The sequence below is a fragment of the Rana temporaria genome, chromosome 5 (genome assembly GCF_905171775.1).
Source record: "Rana temporaria chromosome 5, aRanTem1.1, whole genome shotgun sequence".
Lineage (NCBI taxonomy): Eukaryota > Metazoa > Chordata > Amphibia > Anura > Ranidae > Rana > Rana temporaria.
This window is the reverse complement of record NC_053493.1, coordinates 201,292,213-201,309,712: the sequence shown is the minus strand read 5'-3', so window position 1 is coordinate 201,309,712 and position 17,500 is coordinate 201,292,213. Positions and strand designations below refer to the sequence as shown.

The window sequence follows — 17,500 nt, the reverse complement described above, 5'->3', positions numbered from 1 at the left end:
AGGTCCTGTCGGGAGAAATGCCTGATCGTCTGTTCATACAATGTATGTCAGTCCCACCCCCCCTTCAGTTAGAACACACCTAGGGAACATAATTAACCCCTTCCTCGCCCTTCGGTTTCAGCATGCGTGGTGATGTCTAGAGCATGGACTCCTTCTTGCACATTTCATCTAATGACATCAATTGTGACACTCGTGACGTGACCAGCAACCCCTACCATGATATCGCTGTAACCTGAGAGGAAGAAAGGAGTAATATTTGTTCACACAGCGCTTTTGACTCTCTTGATTAAGAGTCCACAATTTCTGGTAAGCAGACACTTATTACGCTATGGTGGAGGCACACTTGGGTGATTCAATTTTTAGCTTGTCATCTATACCCATATTTGGAGGCATTTATATTTGGAACTGTCATGGGGTGTTACAATGGACTGTTTTTTCACTTGGGACTCACTTTTTGACACATTTGATCTGTTTTTTTTTTTTTTTTTACATTTTTATATATTGTCACATTACATTTTTGAATGTTAGCACGGAAAACCTAATTTTACACATGTTACTTATAATTTTTTTGCCAGCAGCTTGTTTGATCTAAAAGTAATACAATTCTTGCGAGCCTCAATCAACCCAAAGCCTAATGGATATCGCTAACCAGCTGCAAGCATTACACACGTCTCATAAGCTCATGCACCTAGGCAAAAATAGTAAATAATACGCTGCGCTTTGGAATATTACACAATAAATGCCCGCTGAAGATTAAAACAAACGCCTGTAGTGTTAATGTGACATATGTGACATAGATGTGATATGACCAAAATAAAAACAATAATTATGTCAATTAAAACATTAAAAATAAAGTGCTTGTGTACTTTGTAACACAGATATAAGTGTCCGGTGGTATATAGGGAACAACACTAGTCCCAATTTAAATAGCAAAAATGCTATTGTGCAAAAACAAATCTTTTTATAAAACAATGCTGTGAAATTCCTGTTGAAAAAAGTGCAATTGACATAATTATTGTTTTTATTTTGGTTATGTCACATTAACACTACACATCAGCATGCATTTATTGTGTAATATTCCAAAGCGCAGCGTATAATTTACTATTTAAGCTTGTTTGATCTACCAGCACAAACATTCTTAATTTTGTGGTATGAATAATCAGCCCAGGGTCTGCCCCTACCAGCCCACTATGTTCCTGTACCTCCTGGAATTCAGAGAAAAGTAGGCGAGTCTGCAGCTATAGAACCCAGAACAGCCTGTAGCAATCAAACTCGGTGTCACTGATTACAGTGAAGCCCAAAAAAACAATTCTTTCATCTATAGCATCTAAGAGGGTGCTGGTTCTACACATGTATGGGCACTGTGGTTGTATAGAAGTCTATCTAACAAGTACAACCTCCTTGCTGGATAATTTCCTCTACTGCCTGCAGTGGTGATCTGTGTATTCTGATGGGAAATCTTCCCACTGTCAGGATACAATGACAGTGTAGCGGGGAGGATTCTCCCATCCACCTTGAATGTGTGGATGGGCAACCAGGTCATTTTGTTTTGTACAACCTGCTAGTCAGCTTAAGGCCCCTTTCACACTTGTACAACTTGTCCCACGATTTGGGACTACAAAGTAGCATGACAAGTCGTTCCCCATGATTTTAATGAGTACAATTCATATGGTATGGTATGTTCATGGTATGACTTCAAGTCGTGCCAACTTCAAAGTAGTCCTTACACTACTTTGGTCAGACTTTGATGCAAGTTCAGATTCATATACTTCAAGTCTCCCTGAAAAGTTGTGGTAGTGTGAAAGGGGCCCAAGACATGATAAATACCCACACTTAAAAAAAAATGATATTAGAGTTTGTGCCAGATGGGCTTTGGGTTTGTTTTGATGCCATCTGAGATGCTTCTGAAATAATTTGAATGCATTGACTGCCTTCTGACCTACTTCAAGCAGGTTGGCATTTATTTTCATAGACTTGTATGGTTATACAAAACCATTTGAAGGGAAGAAAAGTCTGTCAAAAATGGCCCTTAGGGAAGTCCTTCCAGCCTCGAATACTGGTATATATAAAGGTTGATGTAATAATTACCTGAAGATGTAGTCTTACTGTAGTCTAATACAGAAGGAGGAGTTTCATTAAGTACATGCCTCTCCTGTATTATGTGATTATAGGTCCCTTTTTGTTCTAGATCCACAGATCTAGGTAATGTAGGAGTTCATCTTTATGTTCACATACCATTTTTGTAAAACATGGAAAAAGGTTTTTCAACATTTACATTTGCAGAACTCTAGCATGTGCATGTTTGTATAAGTATTTGCTCCTTTATGGCATGTTCTTTCTGAATGTTCCATATCCCTGTATCCTGACACTCCTGTTCTGCTTGCTCGGGTGGATGTATTGCACATTACTAAGTTGCATGTTGTCTTGGTGCAATTTAGTATGTGCGATATTTTCACATGAGTGCATGCACGTGGGCCTGCCTGCATCTTGCATCCTTTACCTCCTTATGCTTTTGTTTTCTTTCCAATAATCACAGGAATGATTATTTGGTTCTAGGTCATTTGCTTTTGTAGTTTGATAGAAATTATCATTTCAACATGAATCACATTATTTAAATTTTTTTTAAGTAGGGTCTATTGGTTATTGTGTTATATTCAAAACTAGTATTAGTTCTTATGTTCCTAAAGTGGTATTAAACCCAAAAGCAATCATTTAATATAATGAAGCTTACTAATTCTTAGATTTGATAGTTGCATTTGGTTTCGTTTATAGCACTTCTTTCTTCTATTTTCACCTGGTGATCTGGCCAGTAAGTCTGTTTTGTCAAAAGAACAAGCTCTTTCAGATATCGGTTACATGGTTGAGACAAACCATTTGACACGGACAGGGGTGCTAGCATTGATCAGCTTATTTAATTATGTAAAGCCTTTATACCAAAAGGAAAAAAACTGCTGTAACTTATTAGTTTTAGCTGGAGTTTTGCTTCAATTCGTTAGTGTATTTAAATCTCCTAGTCCATCCAACACTCCCCTCTGCCTACACTGACAATGCTGCTGTCCAAAGGTGCCCCCTGTGCTCATTCATTAGAGGGGGGAAGTATAATAATACAGGAGGTGTGTTACTGACCAGCTTGCTGGGTAAAAACAGAGAAAAAGCCTGAAAAATTAAGACTACGACCTCATCTAATGACTGTTAAGCTGCATGTATTACATTTATGGTTTTGTGTTTAATACCGGTTTAAAATGTCATACCTGCTTGCCTCAAGAAATTGTGAATTTTCTTTTCTTTTAACGATGCTGTATATTAGTGCATTTTACTAAAATGCTACTACTCTTCAAATAGAAATGCGAGGCCCCATCCTTCTGCACTCCGTATATTTGTTGGCTTCATCAGGACTCTGTGTTATAAAATAAGTGCATTTTAGGGCACAATGCTTTGTTCAATTGGTGGTCTTTCATAATAGAAATACACTGACAAATGCTAAATCGTTCATACTAACAGTTCCAGTTTTCTATTTGCAGAATGATAGAGTGATACACACATCATTTGGCATATATTCAAGATTTAAAGAGTTTTCACTTTTTTTTTTTTTTTAACTGGAAATCTCTTTATAGTGCCCTTATGTAGGCATTAATAAAGGTGTGTCAAACTCCATTTCATTGTGGGCTGCATCAGCATTATGATTGTTCTCAAAAGGGCTGGTTGTATCTGTAAGATTAAATGTCCAGCGCATCCCCCTCCCCTTACATTAGATGTCAAGAGCCACCCCACCATCAGAATTTGAGTCCCCTACTCTCCCTTACATCACAGTGCACCCCCCTTTCCTTATGCTGCTGCTGGGAAATAGCTGGATGCATTGCCTGAAAGTAGGGGTTTGGAGGAGGACCAGAGGAGGGTTGGAGTTCTCCTGTAGCTGCAGGATAGGTGCGAGGGCCGCATGAAATGGCCCGAAGGGCCGGATTCGGCCCGTGGGCCTTGTGTTTGACACCTGTGCATTAATGTATTTTTTTTTTTGGGCACTAATATTCTGAATGATGGCTTTGTAAGAAAAAATAGTAAATACCCAAAGCATTAATGTTATATAATGCTGCTGGGAGTACACTGTTGCATGAAATCACTGTGGATGGAGAGTGTGCTTTCAGAAGACCATTTCTCCAGTACACCACCACCTGAAACCCACCACACATGGACTGGTTTCTGAGAAGATTTCATGAATTTAGCAAAAATTCTTAATTAAAATGATTATAAGTGAAAATTATTGTAACTTATATCTTGCATTTGCGACTCGTAGTTTTAGGGTAAATGGCTGTCTTACTGATTATTTACCCTATGAACTGTAGCAGATATCTTTTATTTGTAGTACTGTACTCTCAGCCATAGTTTCAGATATTGCTTTAAATTTGAATCACTGCAGGAAATAATTTTTCCCACAAGTTGGAAAAGCAATTTGGCTGATGTAACTCATGGACAATTGTTTATGTATCTAGAACAAAAACATACATTTTGCATAATAATATTTAAGCTTCTAACACATTTTTTGTCACATTATGAAGAATGTGTTGTGGCCTGCCTGTGAAAAATTAATGAGTCTTCCCAGACTGCATAGAGTAGGAAGGATTAGACTAAGAAGCATGAGCTCAGTACATTGTGTATTTGTGGTAAGTGTTTATGGGAGGCTGGTAAGAATCTATAAGCTACTAAAATAGAATAATTTATACACACACCACATTTGCATTTTAGTTAAAAAATATCACTAGTAATACTATATACAAGCTGTTTTTTTCCCCAGTAAATTGAGTGCCATCTTTTTGCTTTGTTCTTCATTTTTAGGGGTGTATTTGATGCTTCCCTAAAAATGGCTTGCTTCTATGGACTGTACACTTGGCTTACTCATACAATCTTTGGGATAAACATAATTTTTATACCATCTGGTAAGATGTGTATGCATGCCTGTATGTTGTATGTTCATGTTTCTCAATGTATCTCAGCTTGTATGTATGGTTTGCTAAGCTCTGACATACATTATAGAGATAAACATGAATACAAATAATTATGTAATGTTTATCAAAATTAGAATAGGCAAGCTTAAAGTGAATGTAGAGGCTTTTCTTCTTTTGTATTCAAACCTTTATCCTACCCTTCATCAATGTGGCTTTCCTTTTCACTATGCTTGCTGCATCCACAAATGTTTATGGAAATGGTAATAATACATGTTTCTTACAATAATTGATCCCTTATGATCTGTTAAATATAGCATTGAAATCATTTTGTTATAGCTGTTCATAAGTGCAAAAAAAAATCTGTTCAGACAGAAACCTTGTGATCTGATAACTTCCAGTGTTCTCTTCTTATGCGGACAGTTATCAGCATTGGTCTCAGCTATCTCAGTTGACTACAAAACATTTCCCTCTATGTTATGGAGAGAGGTGTTATATAGTCCTAACAATCCTTTTGTAGGGTGACAACGCTACTGCTCCTTGATAAAGTATGGTCGTCACCCTAGAAAAGGAAGTATGGCGGGATCACCAGGTAAAAAAATGGGGGTTGAAAAATGCAAATTGGCCACAATATCTAAGGAAAAAATAGGATTTTTAAAAACAGCTTACCTGTAAAATCCTTTTCTTGGAGTACACCATGGGACACAGAGCCTTAAATCATTACATAATGGGTTGTATGGTCACCAGAAGTGATTGGACACTGGCGCAACCAATCAAAGACAGTACCCCTCCATATAACCCTTCCCATCAGGGAAGTACCTTAGTTTTGTAGCAAAGCAGTAAGGTTCCCATAAGAAGGGGGGGACCTCTGTGTCCCGTGGTGTACTCCAAGAAAAAGATTTTACAGGTAAGCTGTTATTAAAAATCCTATTTTCTTTATCGTACACCACGGGACACAGAGCCTTAAATCATTACATAATGGGACGTCTCAGAGCAATGCTCAATATGAAGGGGGGGAGACACCGATACAAGCCGGCCGTAAACGGACAAGAAGCCCTAGACTGCTGCCTGCAGTACACTACGCCCGAAGGCAGAATCCTCATGTCCTCTTACATCTATTTGATAGAATTTGGTGAATGTATGGACTGAAGACCAAGTTGCAGCATTACATATCTGAGCCATCAAAACCTGATGATGCACTGCCCATGAAGCGCTCATAGCTCTGGTCAAGTGCGCCTTAACAGAAGAAGGAGGAATCCTGTTTCTTTAACCATAAGCTTGAATAATTACTTGCCGAATCCACCGTGAAATGGTGGATTTTGATGCCGCTTGTCCCTTCTTGGGACCATCTGGCAAAATAAACAAAACATCAGTTTTACGTATCTGAGCGGTTGCCTGCATATACGCTTTTACTGCTCTCACTACATCTAGGGAGTGCAACAACTTTTCCTCCGCTGTCTGCGGATCAGGAAAAAAGGAAGGCAAAATAATATCTTGATTCAAATGAAATGTCGACACCACCTTTGGTAAAAAGGTTGAATGGGGTCGTAGAACAATCTTGTCCTTGTAAAAATTAAATAAGGCTCTTTACAAGAAAGAGCTGCTAATTCTGATACTCTTCTAGCCGAAGAGATAGCAATCAAAAAGGCCAATTTCCTGCTTAAAAGGATCAGCGGAATATGGCGAATAGTTTAAAAGGTTGCTTTTGCAACACTGACAATACCAAATTCAATTCCCATGGGCACAAGGGAGACTTGACTGGCAGATTGATCCACAGTACCCCCTGAATGAAAGCCCGAACTAGGGAATGAGATGCCAGCAGTCTTTGAAAGAAGACTGATAGAGCCGATATTTGACCCTTAATGATACTAAGGGCTAATTTCATATCCACTCCTAGCTTGCAAAAGGCGAGAATCCTACTTATGTCTAGGGTTGTCCCGATACCGATACCAGTATCGGTATCGGGACCGATACCGAGTATTTGCGGGAGTACTTGTACTCGCGCAAATACCCCCGATACCTAAATAGAATACTCCCCCCCCCCCCACCGCTGCCGCCGCATCAAAAGGCGCCGCATGGGTTAAACGGCGTGCGGGAACATCACAGCTTTCATTTGAATAGCTGTAGTGTTCCCGCGCGTATAGACACTCCTCCCCCTTGCTCGGGATTGGATGGGTGATCGTGATCTGTCCAATCCCGAGCAAGGGGGAGTGTCTATACGCGCGGGCAAAACAGCTATTCAAATTAATGCTGTGATTTTCTCCATGCGGCGGCGGCGGCTTTCGGCGGCAAAGGTATGGGGGAAATGGCTGGAGGGACGTGGCTGCATATGTGAGGGACATGGCTAGAGGGACATGGCTGCATATGTGAGGGACATGGCTAGAGGGACATGGCTGCATATGTGAGGGACATGGCTAGAGGGACATGGCTGCATATGTGAGGGACATGGCTAGAGGGACATGGCTGCATATGTGAGGGACATGGCTAGAGGGACATGGCTGCATATGTGAGAGACATGGCTAGAGGGACATGGCTGCATATGTGAGGGACATGGCTAGAGGGACATGGCTGCATATGTGAGGGACATGGCTAGAGGGACATGGCTGCATATGTGGGGGACATGGCTGCATTTGGGGACACATTTAAAAAAAGTATCGGTATTCGGTATCGGCGACTACTTGAAAAAAAGTATCGGTACTTGTACTCGGTCCTAAAAAAGTGGTATCGGGACAACCCTACTTATGTCCATACCTTTTAAGGATTCCATTTCTTAGTTTCACACCATGAAACATATGCTTTCCAGACTCTATAGTAGATAAGCCTGGAGTCTGGCTTTCTGGCATTAATAAGTGTAGAAAGCACTGGACCCGAGATCTCTTGTGTCAGGGCCAAAGCGCTGTACTTCCTCCTTTGCCACACCTGCGCAGTAGATTGGCTTCCCGGCGGCTAATTGGGCACTTCAGACGTGTGCGCGCGCACGGCGCGGCGGCGCGTGCACGAGCGCGCGCACGGGCACGTGACCTCTCGGGGCCAATCACCAACGTGACCGCCCTATTTAAACCAGCTCCTGTCAGTAGACAGGTTGCTGGTTTATCGTCAGCTACTTCCTGGACCTGTTTCTCTGGAACCCTTTCCTGTTGGAATTCCGTTCGACTCACCTCTCACCCGGAACCTGACCTCGGCTTGCTTCACCACTCTATTTGAACTCTCCTGATCCAGACCTCGGCTTGTGACTTGGACTCTGTTGTTGTTTCTCCTGCCCTTGAACCTCTTGACTTGTGACCCGGATTTGCTGTCTTCTCTGCTCCCCGAACCCTGGCTTGCACCCCGGACTATCCAGCTTGTCTCCTGAACTCCTTCAGTACCGGCTGTCCGGATTCATTACTGTCTGTTTCCTGTTCCCGTCTGCCGCCATCCAGAAGCACCTGCTATCTACGACCATCACTAAGCAACGCTTCTCCACTGGCACCGGTACCGCCTTGTGCTTCCGCCACCTGTTCCAAAACTCAGTGGGCGGGCGCGCCTGGTCGTAAAGGTGAACCACCCTCTGCATTTCGGTCCCGGTGAGTACTTGATTCCTGATATCTTGTTTCCTCAGAATGTGGATCTCAGTAGCCAAGCCGTCAAATTTAGCTCTTGTAAGGAAGGATGGAACACTGAACCTTGCGACAGCAGGTCGTGACGAAGTGGAAAGTTTTTCTACCGCCATCTTTATTATCTCGGCGTATCAGGGTCTTCTGGGCCAATTTGGGGTCACTATGATTACAAGAATTCTTTCCTTCTTGATCCTGCAAAGTAGCCTTTGTAAGAGAGCGATCAGAGGAAATGCATAGATCAGTGAAAACTGATTCCACAGAATTATTAGAGCATCCGATCCGTAGGCTAAAGGATCTCTCGTCCTGGACACAAAGTTGTCCAACTTCTTGTTGAACCTGGAGGCTAGTAGGTCTACATTGGGGGTCCCCCATCTTTGGCATATGGCCTGAAAGACATTGGGGTGGAGAGACCACTCTCCTGGTAATAGTTGCTGGTGACTCAGATAGTCCACTTGCCAGTTTTCTACCCCCAGAATGAAGATTGCAGAGAGACAAGGAACATGTTCTTCTGCCCAAGTCATAATCCAATTCACCTCCTTCTGAGCGGCCTGACTGCGGGTGCCTCCTTTGTGATTGATGTAAGCTACTGCAGTAGCATTGTTGGATTGAATCCGTACCGGGTGGCCCTGTAACCTGTGTGTCCAGGTTCTGAGAGAGAGGTATACTGCCCGCATCTCCAGTATGTTGATGGGCAGGTTCCTTTTGGTCTTGGCCCAGGTTCCCTGGGCTGAAGCTTCTTCTAACACTGCTCCCCAGCCCCTTAGGCTGGCATCCGTAGACCCCTTAGGCTGGTATCACCTTCCAGGTGACTGGGAGAAAGGCTTTTCCTTTCCGCACGTTTTTGTTTTTTAACCACCAACTGAAGCTTTGGCGCACCTGTGGGGACAGGCACATGGGTAAATCCAGAGCTTTGATCTTCCTGTTCCAGGCGGCTAAGATACTGCCTTGAAATAGTGAAACTGGGTGTAAGGGACAGCCACGAAGGAGGCCACCATCTTCCCTAGTAGGCTTCATGCATAGGCGAATACATGGCCTTTTTCTTTGCTTGACTTGGCGTGATTGGTCCTTTAGCGACTTGATCTTTGGTTCTGGCAGGAATACCATGCCTTGGGCTGTGTCTTGATTCATGCCCAAATTACTCTACTCTACTCTTCTTTGGCTTGTAGAGAGGTTTTTTGTAGGTTTACAAAAAAAATAAAAAAAAAAAAAATCCAAATTTTTTTTGTTTTCCCCTAACTGTACCAGGTAATTTTATTGTGGTAAGCTCAGCGTGATCTTAACTCCTGCCACTGAACTGTTTATCACCAAGTTGATCGTCTAGATTGGCTGATACGCTGGCCTGTACCCTCTGATTTGTCAGAGGGGCTGTACCTTTGTAAATACCGGGGCGTGGTAGCCACCCCAAAATGGCAGAGCCAAACACTGGATGGATATGGCGATGTTCTACCGCAACCTTATGATTTTTGTGTGCGCGGGATGGATTAGGCCACATGTAAATATGCGTCCTTGATGTCAATCAATGCCATGAATAACAAAAAAGAAGGTAGCGCTGTAGGTGGGGGATGGGAGAGGTGTGTAGAGGAAGTAGGATGATCTGTATGTGATTATAGCAATATAAACAACATAGCATCAAAAGATAATCAGTGAACTGGCTGACAGAAGTCTATCACTTCTATGCATGAGTGCTACAAGATAACTTCATGAACTCTATATGGTGAAGTGAAATAAACAATAAAATAAGTGATGAAAAATGCAAATATAGATATACAATGTGAGTCACACAACACCCAAGTAGCTGGGATAAGCTAAGCTGAAAGGTCCATGCAGCAGAGCTTAATAATAAGAGCGGAAATATAAATAATAATCAAAAGTCCAAAATTAAAGTCCAAAATTGAAAGGTGCTAGTGTAGATCCCAACATGTAAGGTGGAAAAAAAGGATGGATATCCAGTGATCCCTTCAGGGTGAATGAGGATGTCCCCTTACCTTACTGCTGTAAGGTAACAGCATATAGATCCGAGCAAACTTTCCAAACGTATCTGTATGGGTGGTTATCCAGATGGACTCTAATTCAAGGAAACACAGGTCCCTCTTGGTGGTCACGTCTCAGGCCTCGTACACACCACCGGATCTATCCGCTGGGATTTATCCCCGGATCAGTTCCAGCGGATAGATCCGGTGGTGTGTACGTCCGAGCGGACATTTATCGGCGGAAAAAATTCCAGCCGACGGATTTCCAGCGGATAAAATTTTCTTAGCATGCTAAGAAATCTATCCGCTGGAATCCTGTCCAGCGGATTGATCCGGTGGTCTGTACAGACTCACCGGATCAATCCGTCCGCTCCTCTCCCTCGCATGCGTCGTAATGATTCGACGCATGCGTGGAAGTCTTTATCTTCCAGCGTCGCGCACGTCGCCGCGTCATCATCGCGGCGACGGCGCGACACGTCACTGCGGATGGATTCCGCGAGGATTTCGATCTGATGGTTAGTACAACCATCAGATCAAAATCCGCCAGAGGATTTATCCGCAGGAACGGTCCGGAGGACCGTTTCCAGCAGATAATCCTCTCGTGTGTACGGGGCCTCAGGATGGCCAATGACTCGCACCCAGAGGGATAAAGCACCAATAGTGTGATACCCTTTTTAAAAATTTATTAAGCAGAAAGAATACAAACGGGTACTCACATGGTTTAAGATAAAAACAGGCATATAAAACAAGGGAAAATAGTTCGCCAACGTCACCTCCGATACCTCTCGGTGGACTCTTACGCGTATTCATCACTATACGTGACTTCCTCAGGAGTAGGCCATGAATACTCCACCTTGTAGGGAGGCGACCACTGATCTAATAGTTTCCATTCGGAAATGGTGAATGTTCAGAAACTGATTTTGAGATCTTAGATCCAGGATGGGTCTGACATCTCCATTTGGTTTTGGAATCACAAAGAGGTTTGAATAAAAACATGAACCTTGCTCCTTTAGGGGTACTTATGTGATCACTTCTTGGGCCAGCAAGTGATCCAATCCTTTGAAGAAGGACGCTCTTCTTAGTGAATCTTTGGAGAGCTTTGAGCTTCGGAAGTGAGAAGATGGTATTTCTTGAAATTCCAGTTTGTATCCTAGGGATACTGTGGATAATACCCACTTGTCCTGGATTTCTGTCTGCCATGCCACTGAAAACTGCCAAATTCGTCCCCCCACTCGGCCGAGCGGGGGCGCCCCTTCATGAAGAGGCTTTGGGGTTTTGCTTGTTAGCCTTTGAACCCCACTGCTTCTTGTTTTTCTGTGCCTGGTCTTCCTTAGCCTTTGTGGCTGGCTGAAAATGCCATCGCCACTGGCTGGAGCTAGATCTACCAGGAGCCGGGGAGAGAGAACGCTTAAAACAAGGACGTTTTTCCTCTTCTCTGGTAGAAGAGTCGTTTTTCAGCTTGATATCTTTTGGATATATTTTTCCAAATCATCCCCAAAGAGGCGTTTACCATAAAAGGGGACTTCTGCTGAACAATGATTTGGTAAAAGAATTCTGAGCATAAGCACTAGCTGCAGCGTGAGGCAGGATGCCTGTTGGATAGAATCTCTAATGGCCCTGGGCATATAATCCCAAAATTTGATCTGTTCTGAAGTCAGATATTTCATCCCCTGTTTCACCTGGTCTCCTGTCTTTGGCGGCGATGCCTTTTTGCTTCTCCCAGAGCCTCTTCTTTGGGAAGACATAATGCCAAGCAAAGCCAAGGTACCAACAAATGCATATACTACTGTGCTAGTTTAGCAATCTACACTTAAGTATGCAACTAATAACACACAGTTTCATGCCAGAGTGGGTGTCTTATCTTTTGGGGAGTGTTCAGCCAACCACATGGAGATCTTACGTGCCCTTTAAACACTCATGTGTCCCTTGCAGGGAAGCTCCAGGCATGTGAGGTTCTTCCTTCCTGCCTGACTGGTGTTATAAAGCGTGCCCGCACGCATCCCCATGCCTATTCGGGCTCACCCCCCTCCCATTGAGACCATCATAAAGCAAGCCCCCATGCATCCTAGGGGGCATCCTCCACACCCCTGTGCGGTTAATTACATTCTCCTGTGTCTGAGAGATCCTCCAGTCCTTATCTGGAAGGAGAAGGGCAATGTCTAAGGCAGAGCTTGCAGCTTGGTAAGTCAGAAATCAGCTCTTTACTCCCCCCCCAGTGGCGGCTTAAAAAATTACACCCAATCTAAAATAGGAAAGGTCCTTAAGTTTAAAACGTAAGACTTTTTCCTAACTCACCTTGTCCCCGCGCGGGGTTTTTGGCCAGGCAGATACCAATCTTCCCCCATCACGGCGGTGTCTGCGTGCCAACCTTCAGGGGCATGGGTTCCTACTTAAAGGAGACCTCTTCCCTGGGCCCTGTAAAAGACTCTTACCAGGACTTTTAGTACATAGAGCGAAAAGTGCTGGACCCCAGACCATTATGTAATGATTTAAGGCTCTGTGTCCCGTGGTGTACGATGAAGAAAATTCATCCCTTTAAATCCTATGGAACTCTTCACATTTTTCAGTTGTGTTTTTAAAAATCCCGCATGCTGCATTTTTGGAGCATGTTTGTTCGGTTAAAAAAAAAACGCACCTCTCCAAAAAAGCATCCAAAACACAACACGCCTGTGGGAAGTGTGTGACTTCTGAATCCCATGACAAGGAAAATCACATTGTTCTCGATGCCAGTCCTAATCAATGCAACTCGGCACAGTACGAGTTTGGAAAAGGTTCATGCACGATTTTGGTGCCCAGTGCCATTTCGACCCCATAGACTTCATCCTTGCTGCTTAAAAACTCTTCCCAAGCACAGTCCATTCACACCCAAGCGTAGTAGAAACACGCATTTCCACTCAATTTTTTTTTGCTGGTTTTCATGCATAACCTTCACCCATTGGGCAGTCGATTCACCTGAATGCGCTGTTCTATGTGTGACAACTGGCACAAAGTAGCTCAATAACCTTTTTGGTCACAAAGTGTCGCACAGTTTTTCAGTGCCCGTTTTGGCACTATTGTAGCGATTTATTGCACGACAAATGTCTGGCAAAACACTCATCTACTAACCGTGTTTGGCATATCATTAACAATTAGACTGCATTCAGATTGGTGAAATTTCCAATGTGCCGCAGCCCACACAGAAAACGTGCCCCTTACTGTGTTTTTTGGATACCATAATAGGCAGTCCAACCAACATTCCTGAAATGCTCCTGCAATATTTCCTCCAGTTTTATCCCTGTTTATTCCCATAAGTTTTTTAACTAGAAGACACTTAATCCTAGAGCTACACAGGCGGTTTAAAACCACATTACTATTGATAATTTTGGCAGTAGGGGTGCAACAGATCAAAAAACTCACGGATCGGATCGATCCACGGATCAGGAGTCACGGATCGGATCATTTTCGGATACACAAAAAAAAATAAAAAAAGACAAATCTTGCTACACCCACCGGAGTTTTAGATTTCACAGTTATTCTCAACACAAAACTGAGCTTATGTTCTTAAATACAGTGTTTGGAAATCCGACGGACTGTTTATTGCTAATGTGACAGAACACCTCTGATTAATTTAACATGTAAACAGTCTGTTGGATTTACAAATACTGTATTTAAGCATATAAACTCGTTTTGTGTTGAAATAACTGCATCCCGCAATACTTATGTGCAGCCCCATGTAGGAAAGTAGTGTCACCAGTTCCCTCCTGTGACCTTAACTGTCCCAATCATCAGATCGGCGTGTCATTGATTGGCGGGCTGAGTGTTGTGTGTCTAGTGAAAATCCCCCCCCCCCGTACATGCTCAGTACATACAGATCCCCCCGATCGCCTCCTCTCTCTTTTCTGGCAGCAGCAGGACGTCCGGTGCGGCAGCGGCTCCTCGTGTGGATTCCTCAAGATTCAGCATGGAGCTCATCGCTGGGCTGTTAGGAGTCAATGACCTATTGAGCTCAAGTGCCCGCAAACTTTCGTGGAGCAGCCTGCATCCCCCGCACCGGGTGGACCAAGATGGCCACCGCTTCAGAAGCTAGGCCGAAGCCGCGGCCTTTCCTATGGACCGAGAGGCCCGCGGATCGCCGTGTGTCCGACCTGAAGGTGCTAATCCATACGGATCACGGATCAATGATGATCCGTTGCACCCCTAGTTGGCAGTGATCGATTTAGCAGCAAGTCATGTCATTTTTTTTTGCAAAGGAGGTATAAGGTGACCATAGAAATTAGATTTAATTGCTAGTGTAGCCCTAGCCCCCTAGCCTCCTAGCCTAACCTTTTTCCCAGTCTGCGTAAATCAGATTCTGCAATAATTAAAGGTAACTACGATCCGATCAGACAAATAGTTTAACTTTTCTGTACCACATCCCTAAATTTGATGTGTCAAAACTATATTCATAATATTAGTATGGGACTTTTAAGGCACAGCATTTTTGATAAAAATTATTTATTCAAATTATGATAATATTTATTTATCAATATTTAATCTATATTCTGACAACTACAATAAAAGATAAAGTTGTAAAACCAATCGATCGATATTTGCAATGATTTCATATAGTATTCTGGAGCTGTAAAGACTACTATATGCAATCATTGCAAATATAGATTGAATATTGCAAAATGTTATCATATTTTAAATAAATGTAATTTTTTTTTTTATCAAAAATGCTGTGTCTTAAAAGTCCCATATTTATACTATGAATATAGTTTAGACACAAATAGCTTTTAGGCCTAGTACACACGAGAGTATTTATCCGCGGATACGGTCCAACGGACTGTTTCCGCGGATAAATCCTCTCGAGGATTTCCGTGGATTTGGATCCGATGGAGTGTACTCACCATAGGATCGAAATCCGCGCCAAAATCCCCTCGCGATGACGTGTCGCGACGTCGCCGCGATGATGACGCGGCGACGTGCGCGACGCTGTCATAAAAGGAATTCCACGCATGCGTCGAATCATTACGACGCATGCGGGGGATCCATTCGGACGGATTGATCCGGTGAGTCTGTACAGACCAGCGCATCAATCCGTTGGGATGGATTCAAGCGGATAGATTTGAAAGCATGTCTTCAAATTTCTATCCGCTTGAAATCCATCCCAGGGGATAAAAATCCGCGGAAACAGATCCGCTGGATTGTACACACCAGGGGATCTATCCGCTGGAGCCGGTCCGCGGATCAATTCCAGCGGATGGATCCTCTCGTGTGTACGGGGCCTCAGAATAAATAAACATGTATCTTTCCATGAACAATTTCTCTAATCATAGCAAATTCCAGTGCAATTGCATATACCTACTGTATCTGTCCTATTTCTATATATATATATATATATATATATATATATATATAATCAAAATAAAACAGTTCTGTGAATGAATTTGTAGATGAAATGTCTGCATTTTTCTAGACTCCAAGGGCCAGATTCATATACCTGCGCTGCAGCGTAACGTAACTCATTTACGTTACACCGCCGCAACTTTTCAACGCAAGTGCTTGATTCACAAAGCACTTGCCTGTAAACTTGCGGCGGCGTAGCGTAAATCCGTCCGGCGCAAGCCCGCCTAATTCAAATCGGGCGTGTACCATTTATATTAGGCGCGTTCCCGCGCCGAACATTCTGCGCATGCTCCGTTAGGAAATTTCCCGCCGCGCTTTGCGCGAAATCACGGCGCCCCGACGTGTTTTTTGAATGGCGACGTGCGTTACGTTCTTTAGTATTCCTGGACATCTTACGCAAAAAAAAAAAAATTCAAATTCGACGCGGGAACGACGGCCATACTTTAACATGGATGGTCTAATGTTACAACACCTAAATAGCACTTGTAACTTTACGACGGGAAAAGCCGACTAGCGTTGACGTTAGCGAATGCGACGAACGAGCGTACCTTCGTGGATCGCCGTAAACAGCTAATTAGCATACCCGACGCGGAAAACGACGCCGAGGAATTACACCTACGATCCGAAGGCGTACGAAGCCGTACGCCTGTCGGATCGAAGCCTAAAGCCGTCGTAACTTGTTTTGAGGATTCAAAACAGCGCTACGACGCGGCAAATTTGAAAATACGCCAGAGTATCTGTAGATACGCCGGCGTATTACAACTGTGAATCTGGCCCCAAATGCATATCTTACAGCAGCTACTCAACCTGTGTGTTCTATGTGCATTTAGCTTTGCATGTGTTTGTTTTTATCACACAGCACATATACAGTTTATTTGCCACTAAATTAATGATTTTTGTTCTTTTCCAGCTTTGGCTGCAACTCTTGGAGCAGTGCCTTTTTTGGGGACATACTGGGCCGCTATACCTGCTGTTTTAGACCTTTGGTTTTCCCAAGGAGAAAGCTTCAAAGCAGTATTACTACTTATATGTCATTTGTTGCCAACATACTGTGTTGATACTGCAATTTACTCTGATATATCTGGGTAAGTGACCACAATAAACATACAGATCATTGTTTGACTAATATCCCAACTAGCTCCTATTAAGGCTGAACTCCAGGCAAATGGCTAAATACACAGTTCAAATACACATACAGTATGTGAGCTGACTTATCTGCCAAAAGATTTATAATTCTGTTTAGTTTCTTAAGTAGTTTATTTGGGATAACATTATGTGGTGCCTGCTGTTTACAAGTAAACATTTGTTAAAATGAATGACAATTTTGATTTAACTCCAGTCCGTGAATGTTGAATGGAAATCCTGATAGGAATGCTGGCTGCATGGAGCTTTAAATGTTTTTTTTAAAAGTGGTTATAACCCTCAGACATGAAAAATGTACACATTTGCTCTGTCATTTTATTTTTTATTTTCTTGCCATTCTAATTTAAAGTTAAACCTCGGATTGCGAGTAACGCGATTTACATGTGTTTCGCAATACAAGCTGTTTATTTTTTTAAATCCTGACTCGGTTTGTGAGTGTTGTCTTGCAAGACGAGCAGGATTCAAGCCTCTGGGGGGGGGGGGGTGC

General features: G+C 43.0%; 1 protein-coding gene across 3 annotated transcripts in view; it reads left to right on the top strand.

The window, feature by feature from the left end:
* Nucleotides 1-17,500, top strand: part of TMEM245 (transmembrane protein 245) — a 125,951-nt gene that overhangs the window by 100,937 nt on the left and 7,514 nt on the right. For 2 of the 3 annotated variants that reach the window (XM_040353478.1, XM_040353479.1), the window contains 2 exons: nucleotides 4,831-4,931; nucleotides 16,781-16,955. In XM_040353478.1, coding sequence (XP_040209412.1) covers nucleotides 4,831-4,931; nucleotides 16,781-16,955 — 276 coding nt within the window. The remainder of the gene's footprint in view (nucleotides 1-4,830; nucleotides 4,932-16,780; nucleotides 16,956-17,500) is intronic. The other variant, XM_040353480.1, reaches the window with a different exon arrangement.